This window comes from Vanellus vanellus (assembly GCF_965231255.1).
Source record: "Vanellus vanellus genome assembly, chromosome: 1".
NCBI classification, from domain to species: Eukaryota; Metazoa; Chordata; class Aves; order Charadriiformes; family Charadriidae; genus Vanellus; species Vanellus vanellus.
This window is the reverse complement of record NC_138905.1, coordinates 220,880,540-220,905,219: the sequence shown is the minus strand read 5'-3', so window position 1 is coordinate 220,905,219 and position 24,680 is coordinate 220,880,540. Positions and strand designations below refer to the sequence as shown.

The 24,680-nt window shown below is 52.6% G+C and overlaps 1 protein-coding gene across 1 annotated transcript; it reads right to left on the bottom strand.

The window, feature by feature from the left end:
* Positions 1–12,137: 12,137 nt before the first annotated feature.
* Positions 12,138–24,210, bottom strand: P2RY2 (purinergic receptor P2Y2). Its single transcript, XM_082490355.1, has 2 exons — positions 24,072–24,210; positions 12,138–15,669 (listed from the first exon to the last, which is right to left on the bottom strand). The coding sequence occupies exon 2, from the start codon at positions 15,663–15,665 to the stop codon at positions 14,589–14,591; it is 1,077 nt and encodes a 358-aa protein (XP_082346481.1). The 5' UTR covers positions 15,666–15,669; positions 24,072–24,210; the 3' UTR covers positions 12,138–14,588.
* Positions 24,211–24,680: the final 470 nt, after the last annotated feature.

The window sequence follows — 24,680 nt, the reverse complement described above, 5'->3', positions numbered from 1 at the left end:
CCTTCCCTTGGCCTTCCCTTCAATGATTGGAGGTCAGGTGCCCCTGGTCCTTCTGCTTGGTCCAACATGCTGCAAACATTTCTCTCCGCCCTCTCTCCCCATCTCTTTTGGTTTCAACATTACTTTTTGCGTCCTGGTCGATGTGCGCTGGGCAGGTCTAAGCATCCTTGAGGATTTGCCTGCTTCCCTTTCCCTTCGGCTCAGGAAGAATCCTGCTGAGTTTATCCATTCACCCAATGCCAAGGCTTGTTTTCAAAGGACAACGCGAGCACTTACTGCCACAAAGGGCATCAGCTAGCGATTTCTGAATATTTGGGGAAAAGGCTTGGGATTATGCAGAGCTCGTTGCTGCCTACCGCTAAATTACAGTGACCTCCCACGACCGGCGACGGTGGGAGCACTGGGGAAATACCAGTGCCTTAGAAATAGCGCACACAAGCACGCAAACAACACATGCAAAGCCAAGTATTTTTCCTTTCACGCTCCCCCGAAGAGGGTTTTCCTGCAGAAAGCGGAGCTATCCTGGCCCTAAACTGGGATGGAAGGGAAAATGCGGAGGGGAAGAGAGGCTGGAGGGCAGCAGGTTGGCAGGGAAATAATACCAGGAGCTAAAACCCCACCAGCAGCATTTTGGCCAGATCCCAAACAGTGAACTCAACTCCTCTTCATGATGTTTCCTAGGACACCAAGTCGTCTTCCTTGCCCGTTTGAACAGATTACTTTAACCAAGCATTAATGTGCGTGGCTGACACCTGCCACGTCTTTCACTGCAGCCAGCAGCGATTTAACTGGGACATTTCAGCGTGTGTGCACTTGGGCCACGATGCCAGAGAAGAGCAAGAAATGTCAATGAAATATGGATCAGAAATCCCTGCTGTGCCCACCAAAGAGCTTGGAAAGAAGCAGAGCTGGTGCTTCACCGGCATCTCTAACAACAGGTCTGCTGGCTTGGGTGGGCTTCTCCCAGTTTGCAGACTGGGAAGTGCTGGTTCCTGAAGTTTCAGCTTTCTGGCCCCTGTGAGGACAAGGGATGCCTAGAAAATACTGGAAGAACTCTGGGATGAGAAGATAAATAGAGAGAACCTAATAATAGAACATGTATTAAAAACTCTTGTGTTCTTGAAGGCCAGGTCTGTTTGATTTTGGAGGGGCCTGATGGTGGATTTTCTAAGAAAATGGGTGCTCATCACCACACTGGAGTGTGTTTCTGTGCAATGAATTACTTCGGAGCCTGTCGGTCCATTTGATCACACCTGGAGGAAAGTGGAAAACCGATGCTCCCACCAGCATGTGGAAGAGGAAGGAGACAGACCCTGAATGATGCCTCCATGGGGGACAAGGCAGGGAGAACCCCCTATTAGACCTCAGAGAATCCACTTGTGCTAAAGCCTCCAGCTTCTCCAGCTCCACAGGGAGCATGTGAACTGGGCACTGCTGTAAGGCATGGGGCTACCTGTTCCTTTTCCCCCCACCAGCACAGTCAAAAAGCAATCCCACAGTCCTTGTCCTCCTTCTCCTGATTGCCCATAGTCTTGACCATAAGATGTTGGACCAGGGACCCAGGGTCTCATCCTGACTCTGCCACTCTGCCACCTCAGGCACATCACTTCAGCCCCCTTTCCACCTCTGCATCTCTGATGACCTCACTCGAGGAGCAAAGCCTGGTGAGATGTGACCCTCCAGGTCAGCCTGCCCTGGCCTTTGTGTCCCAGTGGTCCCTGTGGCTTCCCAGCCGGCACAGCCCAGGCTGCCTGGTCCACAGCCAGGGGGAAGGAGCCACCTCGCAGCTGCCACGAGATCAGAAACTGTTCCCTCTCCATCCTCCTTCCCTCTGTGCCCTGGGGAATTTCCATTTTTGCTTTCTCTCTGGATTACGTTCAAAACCTCAGGCCACACAGAACAACAGCAAAGAGGCAAGCTGGTGGCGGGGAATGGTATTTAGGGGAGAAAGGTGACGTCCCCGTCCTCTCTTCTCCATGAAGTTGGAAAGCTGAGTAGTTAGGAAAGGGGTTCACCATTGAGGACCCCCAAGATATCCACACAGGATTTTTATCTCTTGATGTGTGCAAGGAGTTATACACCATTCGCCCTGGAAAAGGGGGGCTGGCTGCATATCGGGGGCATCTACAGTTCCCCATAAAGTTTTTGGGCCAAGAAGAGGATCTTTGGAGCAGCTGCACGAGACAGTGCTTTTATGCTCTTGTGTAAATGTGCAGATTTCGAGTTTTCCTGGAAAATAGGGCTATAACTTGGCTTAAGGGTGCAGCTATACCGTCACGCCAAGTCATTTTGTAGGTCCTACACCACTAGAAGTTGAGGATTCTCCTCCTTAGCTTTTCCTCTTCTTCTGTAGCAGCCATGCACAAGCTCCCGGTGCTGCCGCCGAGCAACGAGCAGCCAAGGTGTGACAGACGGAGCCAGGGCAATGCTTTTGTTGTGCTGCGACCGTCTGACCGGCGACACTCCAGGGCTCAGACTGGGAAGTCAAAATGTCCTGGCCCACGGCCAGCTGCTTCGGGCAAAGCCAGAACAAATATTCCTCTTAGACTAATTAGACTGAGGCTACGTGTCGGGAAAGTCACTGCCTGCCCGGAGTCTGCTGGCTGGAGCAGAGGTCTGAAGAGTTTGTCCCTGGAAGAAGTTGTCCCTGGAGGAGCGTGGTCAGAGGGCACCGTCATCCCTGAGCAGGGTGACCACACTGTCTCCACTGGGCAAAAACCCAAGCGCCAGACTGGAAATGTCCATGGAAATGTGCTCCTGTCTAAACCACCCTTTGGTTCCTGCCAACTCTGGTTGTCCCAGAACATTGTGTGTGTCAGGGAGGGTCCACCAGGACGACCAGTTCAGCCAGGCTCTCACTATGTCCTTGCCCTGGGAAGGTGTTGATGGTGGTGAGATCCCCTGGACCCTGGCCTAGACCATGATATATCTGAAGAAGGCATTTTCTGTAACAACATTTGCTTTCGAGACAATATAATTTCCTCTCTCTTATTGAGACAGTCACAAGCTGAGCTGGTCCATCGCATGTGTCTGCTTCCAGACGCTCTGGGCTTTTCTTTGCAGAGCTCCATAACAGTTCAACCTCTGTAAAAGCCTTTAAAGCTCTCGGGTCCTGAAATATCTCCTGATCTAACCCCAAGTGTGTGCTCCATCCTTGGAGAGGACAGCTGTACAGCCAACCCATAGGGCTAACGGTGCTTGGGCATTATCTTGATGGGTTTGATTTGGCACAGGCCTGCCCACGGTTAGCAAGTAGTACGGATTTAGTAGAGGAGCTACAGTGACTGTAAAGTATTTTCGGTGAAAAAAAAAAAAAAAAGCTACTACTGCAGTGTTTAACTGCAAAAAGGGAAATTACAGAGAAACGAGGAAGCCCCTCAGAATTAAGCAGCTGAACACCAGGATGAAATGTTTGCAGATGGAGTGGAAGTGGACTGAGGATGCAAATGCAAAGCACTGGTTCAAAAAGGCCATAAAAAGGTTCCCTGGGGCAGCCAGAGCTAAACAGCAGGGTGAAAAACGTCATTAGAAGAAAGAAAATCTCCTGCAGAGGGTCCATGAAATGTCCAAATGCGGAGACATGGAAGAGGTCATGAACATGGCAAGCTGAATGCAAAAACCCGCTCAAGTGTGCATGGAAAATTTTGGGAAACAACTCCCTAAAAGCTGAAAGATGAGTTAGCAGGAACCAAAGCCCACAGTGAAGAGCTGCAGAGGTTCGTGGTGTCGAATAAAATGTGTTGTGCCAAATTGGACGGTGGTGAGGAGGTGCCGGCATCTCCCATGAGCTGTCCCTGTCCTGCTGTCCCACAGGGAGGTGGGCTGGAGCTGTAACGAGCCCCAAGGGGGTATGAAGATCTCCCCCAGTAATTATTCAGCTCCTCATGGTTGTAAAAAACCCATCCAAGACCCAGATTGCCATCACCAAGAGATGGAGCATGGGGGTGACAGCTGCGGTGGCTCATCCTCCATCACCCACCCGGTGTCCTACCTGGAAGAGGCAGGGCGACGTGTGGAGGTTATAAAAGTGGGAAAGTTTCCAAGGCAGGGAAATTATCCGGACATTATTGAGCACACTAACCCCACCTCCGTCTCACAAAATCCTGCAGCCACAAAAGCAGGGCGTGATTCAGAGCAGGGATCACGTTGCTCATTTGTTACCCCTGTCCCTTTCCCAGTGGCCTCTGCCAGCGATGGGGCACTGGGGCTTATGTAAATATATACGTAAAAAAATGCACAACCAATTTATAAAAAAAAAAGGATATATATATATTTGTATATAACACGTTTCACAACACGTTTAAAAAGTATCGCTGCTGTTACCAGGATATCTTCAGATAACCCGTAGGAAATCCCCAGGTGGGTAGGACATCTCCGGATGACAGCCTGAGAAATACAAAAGAGGCCCTTTTCGGTGGTATTAAACCATGTCGTTAAACCTGAGATTACCTGGGGTCAGTTTGCATCGTGCAGGGTAAACATTTGTTCTTACTGGAAAAGGATTGCTTTATCTTTCCCTGCTTTTGTGAATGCTTTATCTGCGGGGTAATGAAGCAACAAAGTCTTTCTCTTGCTCTTTTCCTACTAAATCGGGTTTCTTACAGTCTTCTGACTGACCCCTCCTCCCACACTGGGTCGACGTCAAGAGCGCGTCCACCAGTTTCACAATAATCCCATTAACTCGCAAGCGGACAAAACCCACAAAGCCGGCCCAAGCGGCGAGGTTGGGGCAGGAGGCATTTTTCAACTGGGTGGTTGAACCAAAATTTGGGAGGAAAACACGATCCCGGTCAAAGGGAGGTCAAAGCGAATAGTTTCTGTAGGGTTTTTTTAACCCTTGCCTATTTTGGTTTGCTTCCTTAAAAAAAAAAGGCGAGTGGTGTTTTTTTTTGTTGTTGTTGAAAAAGTGTCTTTTTGAAGTGAAAAGACAAGTGCTTTGTATCAGAAAAGGGAGAAGGGGAATACTTCGACACCTCCTGAGCAAACTACTCCATTTTGGAAGAAAAGAATAAAAATCTCCAAAAATTATGACACATTCTGGGAGCTGGGTTATTCCCCCCCAAATATCTCCATTCTCAGTCTCTGAGCAGCAGAACAACTCTTTGGGGGAAATCTTTCTCTCCATCAAACCCTGGTTCTCTGTGGTGCTCACCTGGCATGACTCAGCCTCCTTGGACGTCGTTGGCTGAATCCGTGCCCCTGGGCTGTGAATGTCCAGATTAATCATTACACCATCCAATCATTACACCATTTAGCCTCCTCCAAAGCAGTTCTTTTTTTGGGATGCCCACCAGTGGGTTGGATGTGGCCACCTGGGTCAGGGTGGTGAGGGAGTAACCCTATGGGATGTGTACCCTGAAGGCGAGTCCTGGATTGTCTCATAGACCAACACAGCCATAGCCAGGAGGAGCTGCATTTTCTTATCCCGACACCTTTGCTTATCCTGAGGCCACGTTTCATGTGGCATCTCGAGTGTCTCAAGAGGGTATGTGGACTCCTGGAGGGACCATCTCTTCCTTGTGGGTTTGCATGGCATTGGGTAGCAGCGTCTTGTGCAGGTCATGGCCAATGTCTTTCCCAGGACAGACATTAAATTGTCCAAACCAAGCATCTGATGGGCCAAAGCAGGGAGGAGGAGACCCCCAAAACACCATGCATGCTCATCAACCAAATTGCTGAAGGAGAGAACCCAAAGGGGTGAAGCTCTCTTCCTCCATCTATGGGCAACCAGGAGGAAGAACAGCTGCTATAAATTAATTTTTACATCAAGTTTCAACCCAGCTGCCTTCTGGCAATGCTTGAGGAATTACCTTAACTCAGGAGTTCCTTTCCTAATTGGGACAAAAAATAGAAATATTTTGGAGATGAAGGGGATTTCAGTGCTACAAGGGGCTGTCCTAAAGTGCTGCTCTTCCGCCAGGCTTCGTGCTGTGGAGAGGCTCGCATCACCAACCAGATGCTGAAACGCAAAGATGGGTTTCAACATCTGGGAAGTATTGCCTGGGAAGGGATGATGAATTTCTAGGAAATGATCCCAGAAAGTCTGGATGAGGCTCAGGCCAGTGGGGTATTCATCACCAGCTGAAACTGGGGCCATGGGACATGGGCACTCACCGCTGCCCACAGCCCGGGTTGGAGGCACCATCCATATGGATGCTGCTTGATCCAAGCCCACAATCCCCCAAATTTCCCTCCCCTCAGCGCCATTGTTGCTCCCCACCTCGGTGCATCACCCCAGGAGCCAACCACAGAGGGGTCCCCGAGCCCAGACCACCCAGCCAGGAGCCCACAGCTCATTTGCCTAATGAGGAGCAGATGGGGAGGCATCAGCAGGGAGGCTGCTCCAGGGCTTTTGATGCTTCCTTGGAAAACCCCCATGGTTTCTTGGATGTCTTCGTGCAGCCGCGGCGTGCCGGTCAGGGTTTGCGGCTGGCATGGGCGAGCAGATGGGTTTAGGAAAGCTGACGTTAGTGATGGTGTGGTGACAGCGATGCCCACCCACCCGCTGCCCCCGTTGGGTTATTTTTAAGTCTCAGCCCTGTGAGCTAATCCTGGGAGGATGCTGGAGGGGTGAGACATTGGAGTATCGGCATCTTGCTGAGCGCACAGCCCCAGCAGTGTTGCAGAGGCTCTTTGGGGGCAATTCGTGTCATTTAACAACTCCCAGCTGGCTGGCCAGGCTTTCTTGATAGCCAGTGGAGAGGAAAAAACGTTTTGGGGTCATGCACCCATGGAATCCCTTGAGATGCAGCTCTGGGGTGCATTGAGTCATGTCCAGGATGCCCTGATTTTGGAGCTAGCCCTGTTCTGAGAAGGGGGTTGGACCTAAGACCTCCATGGATCCCTCTCCTAGATTCTGTCCGATCTTATCCTGATGGACTTCAGGTAGCTACCTCAATAGAAGTGACACCAAAGCAGATGGCTCTCCCAGAGTAGGTTTCCTACGGGGCTGGTGGAGGGGCAGCCCTTCTCCTGTGCCCTCCACCACTGCTTGGAGGTCCACTCGGGTGAGATACACTCCCCCAGGGACCTGGACCATGGCAAATGCATCCTCCCCTTCTGATCACGGGACGAGGGCACGCAGCAGGCTCTGGGGTGTCCAACAACTCCCCGAAAGCCACAGCAACGCCCCTCTCTCCTGGTGTGGAAGCTGAGGTTGGAGAATCCTTTGCCCAAGGAGGACTTGAAGCTCTGCTAACCAAAGGTGGACATCCCCTGAGCACCTCCCCCTCCTTGCAGCCTTTCTGCTTGGCCCTGCAAATTGCAGCGTGCAGCGACGGGATCATGCTAAAGAACCAGTTGCCCCCCTCCCCCCCCCCCAGTAGTTACAACCTGCTTTGCAATCCCGTCCCAAGGTCCATTTGCTCATTTGGGACTAGCTGGACTCGTTCAACAAGCCACGAGGAACAGTCGTTGTGCCAGGGCATTGCACCCGCACCCTATTTGCAAACAGGCTGTGCTGGCACCCAGGTGGACATCTCGTCCTGCTGCCAGGCTGCAAAATACACTCCGTCACCAAAGCAGGAGAAGGAGAAGAACCGCATCCGGCTGGGGTTGGTAGAGATGTTCACCTAATGAAGGTCTTAAGAAAGGCATTGCATCCTCTTGCATCCTAGCAGAGGAGGTTTGCCGGCACCTGCCAGCGCTTGGCTTGCATCCCGCATCCCGGTGCTGGGCTCACAGCTTCACTAATGGCATCGCAAGAGTGCTCAGGGGACCAGGACGACTGGTCCAGAAGTCCGGCCATGGGTGAGGTTGTGCAGAGAGGTTCACACCTCAGGGGAATGGCTGATCAGGGATATCCTTCCAAAATAAACCCGTTTCCAAATGCAGAGATGGTGGCAAATCCCCATCGTGAAGTACATGTACCAAGGTCCTTCCCAATGTGAGTCCCAAGTGGCCTCCACCTCCATCCATGCACTTGGGCTTCCACTTGGGCTCCTTTCCCAATGGTGGCCAGCTGCTTTTCAACCTGCTTGCCCCAATTTTGTTGAGAAAAGCATGAAAGGACGTTAAACGAACATCGAGCCTTTACACATGGGCAGGGATGGAGCCGGAGCGGTGGGTGGGCGGCTGGATGAAAGGCAGATGGTGACCAGGCTCTTCCCTTGCCCTTAAAACCACAGGTCACAGGAGGAGAGGCTGATTCCCTGGTTGTCTCGCACGCTGTGGCTTGGCTCACATGAGGGGGACTTCAAAGTGAAGAGAAAACATCTCCATCCCCTGGAAAATTCCATGGATGAAAACCAGGACCCTGCCTTAAGTGGCCGTGTGTGCCTGGGTGGAAATCCCAGCATGGGGACATGGACCCACTGCTGGCACCCTGATGTTCCCACTGCTGGCCTGGGACTCTGCTCCCATCCCTCGGGGTGGTCCCTGGGGTGTTCGCTGGGCATTGTTAGTGCTTCCATGGGGGACCCCATTTTCCCCCGGCGTGGACGTGGGGACTCCTTGCTGCCACATCCCCTTAGCACCAGCAGAGGACTCTGCTGCAGCAGGGTTCAGCCTGTTGAGCTAAATGGTTTCCCTATTAAAAATCAGGGCAGGATGCTGACCAATTTTTTGCACTATGGGGACTGCAGTCTTCCATGAATCTTCCAAGGTCTCCCACTAGTCATCCCACCAGCTGGGATGTCCCCCGGAACGCCCCCCATCCCCTTTTTTCCAAGTTCAAGGGTGGGAGCTTGGTGGTTTGAGGGCACCTCAGAGCTCCCCCAGGATTTGGGGGGGGGTGGGGGGCTGGAAATGGGGTTGTGACATGATGCCTTTTCACGGTGGGTGGTGTAAACAGAGGAGTGGGATCTGGTGGGGGATCTCCCGCTCTACCACCAGCAGAATTAAATGCAGCTGCAAAACCCACCCAGTCAAGATAGTTTTTTTTTTTTTTTCGGGAGGGGGGAAGCTGCTTCGGCACATCCTTCCCTGCAAAGGTGGGAGCCTCCAGCGCCAAGCTGAGACCTTACAGCTCGTCTCATGGGTGATGAGGCACAGCCAGGCAGCTTCCAGCTCCCTGGGGGGATTTGAAGAGTAGCCATTCTTGTATAAATTAGGAGGTTTTGGGGGTACAGAGAGCTGTTTCGCATGCCCTTGGGGGGGGCAGGCACCGGGCAGGGCTCAGGCACAAGGGCTCAAATCCTTCTCCTCTCCTGGAGCGTGGGAAGGATGCTCTGCGGGTATATATGCGCTTATATACCTGGGCATGTGTGCATATAGATGCGTACGTGTGCATTCGCAGTGTGACAGTCCAGCTGCTCCCCAAAAACACGCACCAAGATGTTGGTGTTTAGCCAGTGCTTAAAATTGCAGGTATGTGGGGAGAAAGGAAAAAAAAAAAAAAAAAAAAAAGAAAAGGATATTTCAAACTTTCAGGCTTTCCTGAGCATTTATTTGCCAAGGAGTCTGCAAATATTGGTATGAAACCCGTGAAAGCCTTAAAATAAACTCCTTGCAAATTCGGGTGATTGGCATGTTATTTCAAACACCCACTGGTTTGGTTTCTTCCAAAGAAAATGCTGCCTTAGCCCATCCATTTGGGGGAATTTCTGCAATAATATGATTCTTTTGCAGGATTTGGAAATCTCCCTTTGTTTGAACACAACTCCAGTCTCGATGGCTTTGGGGCACCATCTGTCACCTTTCCTCACTCATCATGGAGGGTATGATGGACACCTTCCCAAGCCACCGCAGCATGTAGCGCGAGGGAAGTAGGTGTGGCTTCTCTGATGTCTAATATAAAGGCTGAGCTGTTGGATGAGGGCTCCTTTAGCTCTTTCTTCTTCGCGTGGCAAGCTGTTTTCTATGAAACTCATAGGAGCTTAGTAGCACAGCGACTTTGTCCCTCTATTGAATTGGCCAACTAGATCAGAAATTACTTGGAGGGGCAGACAGCCTTGTGCCTTAGAAAATCAAGCCCCAGGGAGGAAAACCAGAAGAAAAATGAAGCCAGGACTCACTACTCAAAAAAGAAGTGGACGTACCAAGTGGCTTGCAGTAACAACAACGCTTGCTGCCTACTTTTGCCAATTAAGGGTCTGCTTCCTAGAAAGGCAGTATTGGGAAGGAGAAGCCTTGTACTTGGACGCTGGAAAGGTTTAGCAGAAGCGCGCATCCCTCCAGCCCACGTGGCAGATTTGTTTGCTTGGCAGGAAACCCTCAATGCTCTTAACTTTCTCTTCCTGCTCCCAGTGCTAAAAGATATTTAGACAAAGTGGTTTGGGGTTGGTTTTTTTTTTTTGTTTGTTTGTTTCTCTGAAGTGAGCACACGATCTCTGTGTTCCCCGCCGATGGATATTATTCTCGCTCAATTCTCCTTCTTGGGTTTGAGTGACTCACACGAGCTACAAAGAAGTCACTGCAGGGAAAGCTTGGGCGTGATGCTGTAAAACCCATGAGCTAAAGCTATTCACGTGCGAGTCCTTCATCTGCATGGCATTCACTGCGGGGCGGGACTCCAAAATCTGGGCTGAAAATCAAGAGGGGTTTTTCAGAGAGTATATTTTGGGATGACTAATTCAGCAATTTTGGGGCTTGCAGCTATTTCTTTGGCTTTGTGCTTTTGAGTCTTTATGTTTCGGCAACTATGAGGGCTAGAAAGTTTTTTTAAAGAGAAACCAAAGCGGAGCTTTTTCCCATGGTGCAGGGGACCATAAAGTGCTTCTCCATCCCACACCGCAGGGCGGTGGGCATTGACCGTGTCTGCATCTTAAAGACGTTGCTGGGAGATCAGGTGCAGCGGAAAGGCACAAAACTAGTTTGAAGGCTGGAGAAATCAGCCTCGGGAGGAGAGCGAAGGAATGAGAGCTGCTCAGATTATTGCCAGGCAGATTTCAAGGTAACTTGATCACGGTTTGTAATAAATCCATCAACTGAGATGAGTGTGTCCTAAAAGACTCATTATGTTGGCAGAGAAAGGCACAGCAAAAGCCAGGCTGGGGAGCAAGCAGCAGGTAAATTGCAAAGGAAGAGAAAATATGTACTTTTTCATGGGGACTTTCGTTACGTTTGGGAAACCTTCTTCTCCTGGGATCTGCAGAGGAAGGTGAGAAGCATCTGAGAACAAGAGGTTTCGCTCCACATGTTGGTTGGGTGGCTCCATGAATTTCTGGGTGAAGCGGATAAAATGCGCTCTATGGGATTGGAGATTAACTAGAGATTCATTAATTAATTACTTAATCTAGCCACCTCTTACGGTCTTCAACAGGAGTGGCCCAGGAGAAGCTACCCATGTCCATGGAGATACAGCCAAAAAGCCTGGCTATCCGATTCGTCATGCTAATAGGGTTTTTTTTTTGGCCCCTATAAAGCCCTGCTGTGACCATACAGCTCTCTCTGCACTTGGGTTTTGGCAGAATGGGTGGTACCAACCCCCTGCAAGCATTGAATTCAAGAGACATTAGGTGGAAGATTCACAGAGGAGAGTTTGTTTGGCAGATGGATTCCGGGAGCAGTGGTGTCTTGTGGGGCATTTTCTACCCTGCCTGAATCTTTGCCAGACCTTTAAGGGGTAAATCAGAGGTTTTGGGTCAGCCCGTCGCAGTTATGGGGCAGTGCTGTAAGGGTCCGCAGTGCAGTGCCCATGGGCGCCCTGCAAGGAGCTGCACAACCCCACTGGGGATGGGTTAGAGGGAGGACTTAAGACCTGCTCGGTGGCTTTTGAGATCCAGATGTTTGCTCTGAGCAGCTATAAGGGCCCATCCAGAGGTGTACTAGGATGCTCCAACCTGTCTCTGCAGCAAATTCTGATACAATTGACTTGCTCCTCCGTGTCTTCCTGTATCTAAGAAGCAAAGACGTGGGATGAGCGCTGGCATTACTGGGATTTCTGAAAAAGGGGAGACAGCAGCAAGATAAAGTGAAACCCTCCCCAGTGAGCTGCTGGGTTTGGGGGTGCTCTGGCAGCCCTCTCCATCTCAGCTCCATCTCACCCTGCCCAAGGATGAGAAGACCTGTCTCTTGGGGTGACCAGCTCTTCCATGGACTCCTTCAGCAGTTTAGATACTGGAGCCATCTACTGTGGAGTCCACGTGTCGACAGCTGTATCTGGAGCTTGAAACACGTCTACATCATTCAACAACCCAGTTTCTAGCCCCAGTATCCCCTCTTTGTACGCATCAGAGATGGCAGAAGAGTGCTCATAGTAGAAATAAATTTATTTACTATAAGAAATCTGAGGTGTCTGCATGTTACAAAAATAAAAATGTACAGGCATTCTCACAAAACCCACTTTTTTTTTTTTTAGTATAAGTTAGTGCTTTTACAAACAAAAAAAAAAATCTATATATAAATTTCCAGTTGGTACCTCTCCAACCGCTCTCAATCTGAACAACGTCACTAGCTTGTGAGGGACCAGGATGACAAAGGGACCTTCCCTTGATGGGATTGGCAGTATTGCCTGAGGCGGTGGTTTGAAGCTGGCTGATGCCAGCTCAGAGAAAGGTGGGATCACCGAGCAGGACCGCAGGACTGAACTTTGAGCATATTTTCGTTGAATTATTCAGAGCACGTAACTTGGTGTTCATGCTGCTTTTTGGCAAGTGTGGGAGACCAGGCAAGACCTGGCCTGGAGTAACGTTTGTACCAGTTCAGCGCTTCGGTTGAATTAATGTCTCCCAATTATTTGTCTCGCCCTGGTGACCATGCCGTGACCCTCCCCATAAAGCCAAGCTCCCTTCACAGGCACAAGGAGAAAAAGCTGCTGCCACGGTGCAACTCCTATCTTAACCCAACCCTGTCCTAAAAGTTCACTCAAGGATGAGATGAACCACCCTACAAATGTCCTATTTTATTTTGTTGATGATGTTCAGGGCTGAGCGGTCCCCTCCTTTGCCTCTCGTGGCTGTGACATTGTTGGGAGCCCTCCATGGGACCATGGCTTCACCAAGCCGGGACCACAAGAACTTCCCAATTGACCCTAAACATCCCAGTTGCCCTTGGAGGAACTCAGCCCGTTACATTGTGGGGAGTCTTTATCTCCACCGAGCCACTTCATAGGAAGGAGGGATGGGAGAAACTAAGAAGAGGTCTGAGAAATTGGTCTAAACCAGGATCAAAAGTGTTTATCTAATCCTAAAATAGAACCAGGGCTGCTTTTACAATATATGATTCGTCCAGTGCTGCAGTACAAGCAATTTTCATTTTTGGGGTGAGGAATCAGCATCCTCGTGGCAAGACTGGGCAAGGAAACGATGGGCCTGGGCTCTCGGCTCTCTAACCCAGCAATTACAGAGAGAAAGACCAAGCGGACCTTCTGGTGAAGTGTTTTGTGGATATTTTCTCCAGTTTACTTTGAACTGTCCTGGTTGATGTGGGATCCAAGGCCAAATCCAGACAGGACCGGGGCTAAGCTTAGCACCATGTTTACCAGTATGGCTCCTAAACCCAGGGTTTAGTGTTGCCAAATTTCCCAGGGAAGGTCTGCACTGTCGGTAAGGGTTATGCTGACTGGATGCAGTGGAGCATTGGGATTACTGGGATTATAAGGAGACCAGCCAGCGGCATCTGGGCAGTATTTTGGGTCACAGCAAGCTGCTAAAGGTCATAGAGGGCTGTCACCTCTGAGCAGCGATGAGGACGTGGCAGCACTAAGCCAAGGGGATGAGCAACAGTCTTTGCTTCTTTACTGGAAACATGAGTCACTAGAAAGGGGGTTAAACGCAAGACATGAAGAGCTAACCCTCAATTTTAATGAGCTGGAGATCATTATTAAAGTCAACAGCTGAGGGAAGGCTATGGGTTCCTAAAAGCTTGTCAAGGGTGAACATTGCAGCTGGGAAGCACTAATGGGTCTTTTGGAAGACGTGGACCCCACTGGAGAAGCCTACAGGGGACCTGCTTGATGGTACCACTAAACTCCAGTGGGATGGTACCAGTGCACTCCAGTGGGATGGAGGGTCCACCAGCACCCTTTTTAGTAGGAAGCCAGCCCTTGGACAGGAGCTGGGAGTCCCCTCCTGGCTCTGCCAGCAGAGGCTGGGGCTTGAAGCTGGGAGAACATTTCTTCAGGGATGCAAAGCTGTGGGAGACTCTTTCCCGCTGCGGGTGGTATTTGCACTTGACATTTTCATTGACTCGTTTATCAAAACCACAGCTGACACTCCTCGTTGAACGAAAGTCTCTCCTCCCTTGCCAAGGCACAGAGAAACCCCTGCTACCTCTCTGCCAGGGGATCTGGAGAAAGGCAGATGGATTTCTTCATGGGGACCTTTCGTACACAAACTTTCTGCTTTAGAAAATGACTGAAGACATTCAGGGCGTGATTTTTTTTTTTTAGCAGATTTGGCTACCATGATAGAGGTCACCCAGCCTCACTGGTGGAGAGACGCCGTTCAGTGTTGAACAGAGAGGCAGGCTTGGACGAAGAGGCAGAGTTACGGGGTTTGTGTGTATAACCACAGCAGCGTCTTCCTGAAAAAAATACGTTTGAAAGCGCCAAGCAGAGGAGCGCGTCTAACACGGCCCATGCTGAAGTGGGCGCAAGCCAAGGCACTGTCAACACCAAAAGCCTCAGGCGCTGAAGCATCCTGACCTCCCTTCACACCTGGGATAAACCCTTCTGTCACAGAGACGGTGCTGGCCATGCCGGAGCAGAGCTAGGATTTCACATCCTTGGATAACGTGTTTGTGTCGTTACTGGTTCCCAGGTGACTGTTGGGCACAATTCCCAGTGCCACTTCATTTTGAAGCTTCCATGGCATTTTGTTGCCTGCAAACTTCATAAATCGTTGTCCTGCTAAGAAATACAAAATGGGATCCAAGCAGCTGTTGGTGCTAGCTAGGGGACGGGTCACCTTATAGGCTAAATTGATGGCATTGAGGGTCTGACAGCTCAAGTCCCAGCTCCGGAAGGAGTAGTACAAGGTACGAGTGACATGGAAAGGAAGAAAACAAACGATGAAGACCACCAAGACTATGATGATCATCTTGACCGACTTCTTTTTGGATCGGGACAGCCGGGAGATCCCCCGTGTTGGCTGCAGCAGCCTCCGGGCCATCAGGCAGTAGCAGATGATGATGATGAGGAAAGGGATGCAGAAGAGCAGCACCAGCATCACTGAACTGTAAATGACAAACTCGCCAAAGAGGTCCTTGCTGGACGTGTCGTGGCAGGTGATGGTGTCGCGCTTCACACTGGTGGTGACAAAGAAGAGCACGGGTGACTGGCACACGACAGTCACCACCCACACGATGACCGACACCCTCCGGGCGTAGCGAACGTGTCCCCACTGCAGCGACTTCAGCGGGAAGCAGATGCCCAGGAACCGATGGATGCTGATGCAGAGGAGAAAAAGGATGCTGCAGTAGAGGTTAGTGTAAAACAAGAAGCGGACAATCTTACACAAGCCCACGCTGAAGGGCCAGTTGTCCCCCATGGCATAATAATACACCAGGAGGGGCAGGGAGACCACGTAGAGCGTGTCAGACACAGCCAGGTTGAACATGTACGTGGTGGAGGCGTTCCAGGTCTTGATCCTGAAGATGAAGGCGTAGAGGGCCAGCAGGTTGAGAAAGAGCCCCACCACGCACACAATGCCGTAAGAGACGGGCAGCAGGATATACTTGAAGTCCTCATCAAATATGCACTTGTAGGCATCATCTCCTGTGCCATCGGGGTCCAAGGAGCTGTTGATGACTCTGGTCCAGGCTGGAGGAGTTGTTAGGTTCGCCATCACCCTGGGGGGAAAGCAAAGAGGTTGTAAGGACACAGAGATAAGGAGTCCCTGAAGAGGTGAGTTAGACAAGAAAACCCCAGGGCCACAGTGCTGCAACACATTGTGTGGTCCATGCTGTCATCATCACTATATTTGCACCCTCTCCTTCCGCCAAGGTTGCTGTCAATGCTTGGCCGTGTCTATCCAAAAGCCACCTGCAAGCACGGCTCGCTGTCTGGCAGGCAGTGCCATCTTAGGGCAGGTGACAATGACTCGAGAGGTGGTAGTGCGTGCCTTCTGCCAGCACATCGCATCCCCATGAATCACAGAATCACAGATTGGTCAGGGTTGGAAGGCACCTTTGGAGATGACCTAGTCCAACCCCCCTGCCAGAGCACGGGCACCTACAGCAGTTGCACAGGAACGCGTCCAGGAGGGTTTGGAATCTCTCCAGAGAAGGAGACTCCCCCACCTCTCTGGGCAGCCTGTGCCAGTGCTCTGCCACCTTCACAGGAAAGAAATTCCTCCTCATGTTGAGATGGAATTTCCCATGTTCCAATTTGTGCCCGTTGCCCCTTGTCCTGTCACCCGGCACCACTGAAAAGTTTGGCCCCATCCTCTTGCCACCCGCCCTTTAGATATTACTCAGCATTGATGAGATCCCCTCTCAGCCTTCTCTTCTCCAGGCTGAACAGCCCCAGGGCTCTCAGCCTTTCCTCAGCAGAGAGGTGCTCCATTCCCCTCATCATCTTTGTAGCCCTCCGCTGTACCCTCTCCAGCAGTTCCCTGTCCTTCTTGACCCGGGGAGCCCAAAACTGGACACAGTGCTCCAGATGTGGCCTCACCAGGGCAGAGTAGAGGGGGAGGATGACCTCCCTCGACCTGCAGGCCACACTCTTCTTGATGCCCCCCAGGATGCCATTGGCCTTCTTGGCCACAAGGTCACATTTCTGGCTTGTGGGCATCCTGTTGTCCACCAGGACTCCCAGGTCCCTTTCCACAGAGCGTCTCTCCAGCAGGTCAGCCCCCAGCCTGTACTGGTGCATGGAGTTATTCCTCCCCAGGTGCGGTAGCCTACACTTGCCCTTGTTGAATTTCATTGGGTTCCTCTCCGCGCAACTCTCCAGCCTGTCCAGTTCCTGCCAGATGGCGGCACAGCCTTCTGCTGTGTCACCCGCTCCTCCCACCTTTGCGTCACCAGCAAACTTGCTGTGGGTACACTCTGTCCCCTCACCTAGGTCGTTGATGAATATATTGAACACGGCTGGACCCAGTACTGACCCCTGAGGAACACCGCTAGCTGCAGGCCTCCAACTAGACTCCACACTGCTGATCACAACCCTCTGAGCTCTGCCATTCAGCCAGTTCTCCATCCACCTCACTGTCCACTCATCTAACCCACACTTCCTAAGCTTACCTATGAACATCAGGAGGCCCCTTTGATTACCCCAAGGTAACCAAACCTTTCCAAAGAGAGCACATTCTCCACGACAGGGACTCTGCCTGGGTTTGTTGCTGCTGCTGGGTTTTTAATGGCAAGGGTTTTGCTTGTGTTGGGGCTGATGGTGGCCATCACACTGGTCCTGCTTCCTGGCCTTGAGACCTGCTCCTCCAGCATCACCGCTACCAGAAAGCCTTGTGCAAAGCTGCTTTAGGCATGGGAATGACCAGCTGAGATGAGAAAAATGGACTCGAAAGAGTCTCTGCAGACACGCAGAGTCTGGCACTGTCTGTATCAGGAGAGACAAAGGCCCTTTTGTGTGGCGGGGACAGCCCACGACCCAGCCGACACATGATTGCTCAGCAAGCCCATCAGCCAGGAATCAAATTAAAATGCGTTTGCCTCCCTTCCCGTAAAACAAGATGGTTTGATCTCAGGGGATACAACACGCTGAGCCCTGCGTTGCTGTACCCTGTCGCGGGGGAAATGGGGTTATAAGGAGAGGAACCCAGCATGGGAGCTTAGAGATCGGGAGGAGACTGCAGGAGAAAGGGTTTGGGTATAGGTGTCCTTTGAATGAGCATGTGGGATATGCCCTGACCCAAATCTCACCATGATTTTGGGTGGAGAAGAGCAATACCAGCCTTCTCAGCTCAATGGTTCAGCTGTAACCTGATGCCACCATGCCATGGGACCGTGTGGGCATGCCCTTTCTTGCAAACAAGCACCAGTTTGACCCAGGTCTATCCTGCACCTATCTCCACTTCAGATCCTGCAAGGAAGGAGGCAATGAAGGTCTCCTAGAAGCTGCCAACATGGATGATTTCTCACCAAAGTGAAGCCCCATGGCATTAAAAAGCACCTTGACAACTCACAGTCAATGGAGAAGGGGTGAAGTGATCTCTTCAGCCCATCACATGGGGATAACTCCAGCCCTTGCTCCAGGGACTGGATCCCACAGCCTACCCAATGCGGCATGGACACAATCCCCATTGATGTTCCCTCCATTTAACTGCTTTTCCCCTCAGAGCAGACCACAAGCAGCGCTGGCTGAGGTTCACGCTTCCCAAGGACATGGGCAGAAACCACACACACGCTCACACCCTGAATAATCTGCAACATCTGCAAAACCCCAGATATAATTTTGGGAACCACTCTGTGATGAACACGGGGAGCCAGGAACATCTCGTTCTGTCTTTTCCCCCCGTTTTTGCTTTTTCTGCACCCAGTTCAGCTTTGGTCCCATCACCCTTCACCTGGCTTCCCTCAAGCCCTCGGCAACAGGGTTTGTCCCTGCGGAAGGAGAGGGTTGACAGTGCTTGGGCAGATGGTAAAACACTTTCCAGATGCACTTCTCCCCAACTTCTTCCTTTCCTCTGAGCTTTGCAGATCTGTGGCCAGCAAGACAGAGGTTGCTTGCAGACCCGGCAGCTGATTAAACAGGTCGGACAGGCCACCGTGACCAGGAGAAGCCACACAAGGTGCCCTAAAAGGCACGGGGAAGGGTTACAGAGCTTCAGAGGCTTCAGCCTTGAACATGGTTTCTCCATGCCTCTACATCTACATTCCCTCTGTCCCCTGTGGACAACCCATCTATCACTCAGCTCTGAAGCACCGATGAGGGCAAGATCACCCCATCTTCCAGCCCATCTCCCCACAGGCTCCTGTGACCCCAGCTAGAAAACCTAACAAGGCATCTGAAACCCATCAGTAAGTCAATGTGGGGAATCTCCTCCAGCGCGTGGGGCAGCACGGGCTGCCCCGGGCCATTCCGCAGCCACGGATGTGCCAAGATGCACATCTCCATGTTCCGGACAAGGAGCAAACAGGGCTCTCTGGTTGCCTTGAATGGGGTAATCACGGAGACAAAACCCCGCTCACAAGGCAGCCTTGTCCTTGTTGTCATGCTCTCCCTCCTTTTCCTTCTGGAAATGCAAAAGCCTTTCTTTTTTCATTTTTTCCCTACTTTTGTCCAGAATCCCCAGGACAAAACCTGCTGTGTCTGTCAGGGCCGTGGCCGCGGCCCACCCCCTCACCCCCGGCCCCGTTGCATCCGCAGCGAGCCAGACGGAGAGGACACGGCCAACCAAGGCTGGCGAAGGCACAAAAGCTGGCAGCTGCCCTTTCCTCTGCCTACGGGGCGGATGACACGAACACCAGCTCTTACAGTGACGCATCGAGCCCCTGGCGGGGACGAGAGGAGGCAGAAAGCAACAGCGATCCCTGAAGATGCCAAGCAGGATAAATACTTCTATGACCACCCAAATCAAACCCACCATGATGCTTTGGTGAGGACCACTTGCATCTGCTTCATCGGCTCTCCCGGCCCTTCCTGGGGTCAAGGCAGGAGGGTTTTTTTCTGTCATTGAATGCAGGTGACCATGCACAGCTTTTTAGGTGCCCTCCAGCCACCCGTGCACAGAAAGAGCATCTCCCCGACCAGCTTCCTCCATGCTAGACCATGCGTTGGGTCTGGATGAACCCGGTTGCAATGGCTGGCCCATCTCTCTCTTTGCAGCATGGCCTTGGACCTGTTTATCTCGTGGACATGTTTTGGGTTTTTTTTGGTTTTTTTTTTGTGTTTTTTTTTTTTTCCCCAGAAAACAGGTACCATTGGCTGTAGCAGATGAAGATGGAGAGGAAGTGGGAGAAGGAGATGAAGGTGGGAGAGGACCCCTGTGATGAGAGGAGCCCAGGCAGATCGGTGTTGCAATCCTGGCAGCCACGTGTCCTCAAATATATATACCCACAGGCATGTGCATGTGATGTCGGCATCCCAAAACGCTCCTGTAACAGTATCTACCACGGCCGGACGGGGGTTATTGAGATGAGTCAATACGGGGAAGGAGGGGGCTGTCATCGGAGAAGGTCATGGGCGGCCCAGGGACGTGCAGTGCCGGGGGCCAGCACAAGGGGACCGTGGGTTGGACACAGAATCACCAAGTAAAGGCCTTTAATCCCAATTTCTGCCCCATTTTTCAGCATTCCCGGTGCCATCCCAGCAGTCACCATCCATCCCGCCCTGTTTTGTGCTTGGGAACCTGCCAGCAGAAGCAAAGTCATGAAAGCAAACAAAGCGCAACCAAATCACGGCTCCGACGAATGCGTTTTCATGGGGAGACGTTGATGACGTTTAATTGACCTTCCCAAATAATTAATGTGGGTTAATTTACCGGCAGGACCTCACGGAGGCAGCCCTTCGTTCTGCCGGTGCAAAGCCCTGGGAAATCAAACCCACGTGGTGCGGACGCACCACCTGGGACCGCAGCTCCCATCATTTTGCACCGGAGGTCGAAACCACAATCCATTTACTGCATCTTCCCCACCGACTCCTGCGCGACGGACACGAGGAGAGCGTGGGTGTTTTCCCTGCCCTAATTTATAGGCGTTTAGCGAACTCATCAAAATCCTCACTCCGGATCGGGAACTACTCGAGACGCTGGGAAGCGAACGACCCTGGCATCGTTTTTCCTCTCCTTTGGGACTGTGGTTGAAACCCTCTGCAACCAAAAGCAAACAGGCGGCGCATTCGGACGCTACTGAGCCCGTCTGGTTGGGAGACGTGAGATGGGACCAGGCTGAAATCTGAGCCTGGCCAAACTGCCTGGATTTCATCTGCCCTTTCCATTTAGCTCCTTTCTGCCACGGTGACCTTCAGCGCTTTTCTCCTCCGGGCCACCAGCGTGGGCTGAGGACACCCCCATCTGTCCCGGTCCCACCATCCACATCGCTCCCCGGCGCTTCTCTCTGGCGATCCCATGGCAAGATAACTCCAAGATATATTTCTAAGATACCCAAAAGCAAAGTTTAAGCAGCTTAAGGGGCTTTACCCATCTCCCTGCCTGGAGGTCCAGGCAATGCCCTCTCTTTTATCCCCCATGAGTCTGACCTACCCCTTCCTCCATCCCCAAAATAGCCAGAAACCCTCATTCCTCCCCAAATGAGCTTGCAAAGAATCCATGTTTCTATTTTTTTGCCCCCAAAAAGCACCTCAGAGGGCATCGGTGGCTCCACTCTGCTCCAGCAGAAACAGAGCTGCTCCACCAGAGCGTCCCCGTGCCTCAGTTTCCCCCAGGCTGAGAAGCAGCAGAGTTAAATTTGTTTCCTCCGTGAAAAGTATTTTTTGGGGGGGAGTTTCCATTTCCTAGAGGGTTTTTCAGCCGCTTGACCCAAGTTAAAAAGGGGAGAGGGAGTTTGGATAAAAGATATAATGACTTCAAAAGAACTTTATGACTTCCTCTGTAGGTTAAATAAAATGTTTCGTTTTGAGCCAAATGACTTTTTTTTTTTTTCTGGGAATTTCTGGTTTCCCCCAAGAAACTCCCTAAATTTCTCTCCGAATCAATCTCCCTTCCAGCCTCCGCTTTCCAGGCGGTACCAAAACCTCCAGCTTTCGTCCATGCCACGAGAAGTCAATCCGGACTAACCAAAGCTGTGGCTTTAGGGTGAATTAGATAAAAGCATTAAACCCATCGGTGCCGGCGCTCGTGCATAATTAAAGCCACCTTCATTCGGTTGAACCTGACTGAGTTCCCAGCACGGCAGGTCTCCGGGGACGGATCCTGCTGGAAACAAATATCACCCTGGCCAATATTTAATCCCTTCATCGCCAGATCTAACATTTCCCTTCCTTCTGCTGCGAAGGTGATGCTCCCTGCGTGTTTTTCCCCTGCATCCCTATATCACCCGCCCTCCAGGAGACCCCGTGGGGTTGAGGGCAGATGACATCCTATTTGAGCCTCTAAACCCTGATTTTTATTTATTGCAGGGGGAAAATGCGTCGGTTAGGCTTCCTGGGGATGGAAAGGAACCCCATGCTGTTTTTTATACCAGGAATTTAAGTTTGGTTCTGCTTTCCAAGATTGTCCGGTGCTCACTGGAGGAAGCAATGGTCGGAGCGGGAGAAGAGTGGGGGATCGGTTTCTGGTTGATCACCCGCTTTTCGGTAATTCTGTTTTACCCTACGAGCCCCATATCCAGAGGGGAAAAAAAATGACATTTCCGCAGAGCCCTAACAGCCTCCTGCCCAAATCAAGGGAGTCACCCGTCAACACCACAACCCCCCGCGGCAAAACCAAAGGCACTCTGCCCGTCTGGGAGATAACCAGCATCCGAGACCGGGGATAACACAATTATCGGGCTCGACCAACGACACCGGCAGTTACAGCAAAGCCAAAGCAGCACCAAACCCCAGAAAACCCCATGCTGGGCGGACTTTGGGGAATAATTTGTTCCTCTATAAGGAGCATCCCACGGGAGCAAAAGGGTCTGTGCTTCATGGAGTGGTTCCCATTAAGGCTTTAACGGGTGCTGATCAGCGTTAAGGAGGGACGACGGCGTGGCCGGCAGCACGCTCCACTGCCAGCAAACTATTCATGGCTTTGGCTTTATGTCAATAACCGGAGATAAAAATCACATCGGGCAGAGAACAGGGTAAAGCCACTCGGTGCCAGGACAGTCGAAAATACTCCTCAGGGCTTTATAACCCGCTAAGCCCCGGGATGCTGCGGCGCTCCAGGGCTCAGCAGCGTATTTAGGGGTCTCCCCCTTCGCCCCGGAGCTCCTTAGCTCATCGGCCACCGAAGCCGAAGGCCAAAGTTCCCTTTGCTTGGGTATAAGTGAGGAAGAGGAAATTGAGGCACGTGCCCGGCGGTAACAAAACAGCCCAATTTTGGCAGCCGTGAGCCTGGCGGAGGGGGCACCGTCCCCCAGCACCAGAGGAGTGGGGTTCGCTGCTCCCCGTCTCGTGCACAGGAAGGCAACGGGTTGCCAAATGGGTTTTGCAATAAGCCGATAAGAAAACTGAAGCAGAAAGAGAAAGAAGACGTTTCACCCAGAAAGTCCGCCCCTGCAGTGATGCCACCTCGCGCCCAAGCTCCGGGGAAGGCGGCGTTTTTGGGGTTAGGAGGAGGCAAAGGGTTTGAAACCAGAGTCTCCCCCGATCCCGGTGCAAATTGAAACACCCCCAAAACAAACGACGTGGGGACTCCTAGCATGCAAAGAGGTGGAAAAACCCAACCTGGAGTAAAGCAGGGAGGCAGCTCCATGGCTTTTACCAGAGGTGTATCCAGGAAACCCCCGACAAACAGCCAGCGGATTCCCCAGGGAAGGGAGAAACCAAGCGGCAAAAGAGATTATTGGGAATTAATGCATAAACAATCCAATAATTCCGGCAAAGAGGAGAAAAGGGAGCTCAGGAGGTTTCCTCAAGTGCCCGGTTTGAACCGTCCATGCCGGCACCAGCCCATGCCCGTGCCTCGCTGCCCCCCGCTGCTCCGACCACCCCGTCTTTGGGTCAGTTTGGGGGTTTTTGGGACAGTTTTAGTGGCAGTACGTGGGGTGTAAGTGCCCACACACCGAGGAGGAGAATTAGGGTTCAGCTCTGCCCTCGCAGCACCCCGCTCCCTGCTCTGGGGCGCGTGGGGACCCTGCGTCACCCATGTCACCCACCCAGCAGCAAGTGCCACCCGTGTGTGTGTGTGTGTGTGTGTGTGTGTGTATGTGTGCAGAAGGGTCTGTGCATGTCCCCCTCACCCATGTACGTGTGTGTGTCCCCACCTCTGTGTGTGTGTGCACAGGGGTGCGTGCATGTCCCCCCCACTCATGTGCGTGTCCCCCCCACCCCTGCGTGTGCCTGTGTGTGCGCAGAGGGGTCCGTGCACGTCCCCCCCACCCATGTGCCCGTGTGTGTACGTGTCTCCCCCACCCGCGTGTGTGCGCACAGTGGTCCATGCGTGTGTCCCCCCCACTTACGCGTGTGTGCGTGTGTCCCCCCCCATGCGTGTGTGTGTGCACAGGGGGTCCCGTGCGTGTGTGTGTCCCCCCCCCGCCGTATACCCACTCCCACCCCGTCCACGCGTTGCACCCCCGTACCCCGGGGGTCGCCCCCGTCCCGTCCGGTCCCGCACCGTCGCACACCCCCCTGCGTGGGCAGGACACGCACCCCCCCGCACCGCCACCCCCTCCCCCCCCCCTCCGCTCACCGGGCGATGCTGAGCCGGGCGGCTCCGTGCCGGTGGCCCCGCTCGGTTCAGGCGGGCGGCGGAGGCAGCTCCATGCCCGGAGGGGGATGGTCGGTCCTTCCCGACCCCCGTGCCCGGTCCCGCCGCGTGTGAGCCCGGCAGCGGGACGGGGCGGGGGGGGGGGGGGGGGGGCGGGGACGACGGGCGTGGGACCGCACCGCCCTCCCCGGGGTTGGGAACGGAGCAGGACCGGGGCAGGACCGCCCTCCCCCGGGGTTGGGACCGGGGATGGGAACGCCCCCTCTCACCCCCTCCTCGGGGATGGAACCTCGGGGATAAGACCCCCCCTCCGGGGATGGGTTCAAGGATGGGGCCGGGGTCAGATCTCCCCCCTCCAGGGGTGGATTCAAGCCCGGGACCAGGATCAGACGCCCCCTCCCGGGGCTGGGACAGGCGCTGGGACCAGGACAGGACCCCGACTGCTCCTCCCTTTCCCCCAGCCCCGGGGATGGGAACATGGATAGAACGGGGAATGGGACCGGGGTTAGGGCCAGGACAAGAGCCCCCCCCCCTCTCCGGGGGTGGGACCATGGATGGGATCGGGACTGGGACTGGTACCGGAGACCCACC

Excerpts from the sequence above, each read along its gene's own strand:
- P2RY2 (XM_082490355.1), bottom strand. The coding sequence starts at position 15,665 with ATGGCGAACCTAACAACTCCTCCAGCCTGGACCAGAGTCATCAACAGC.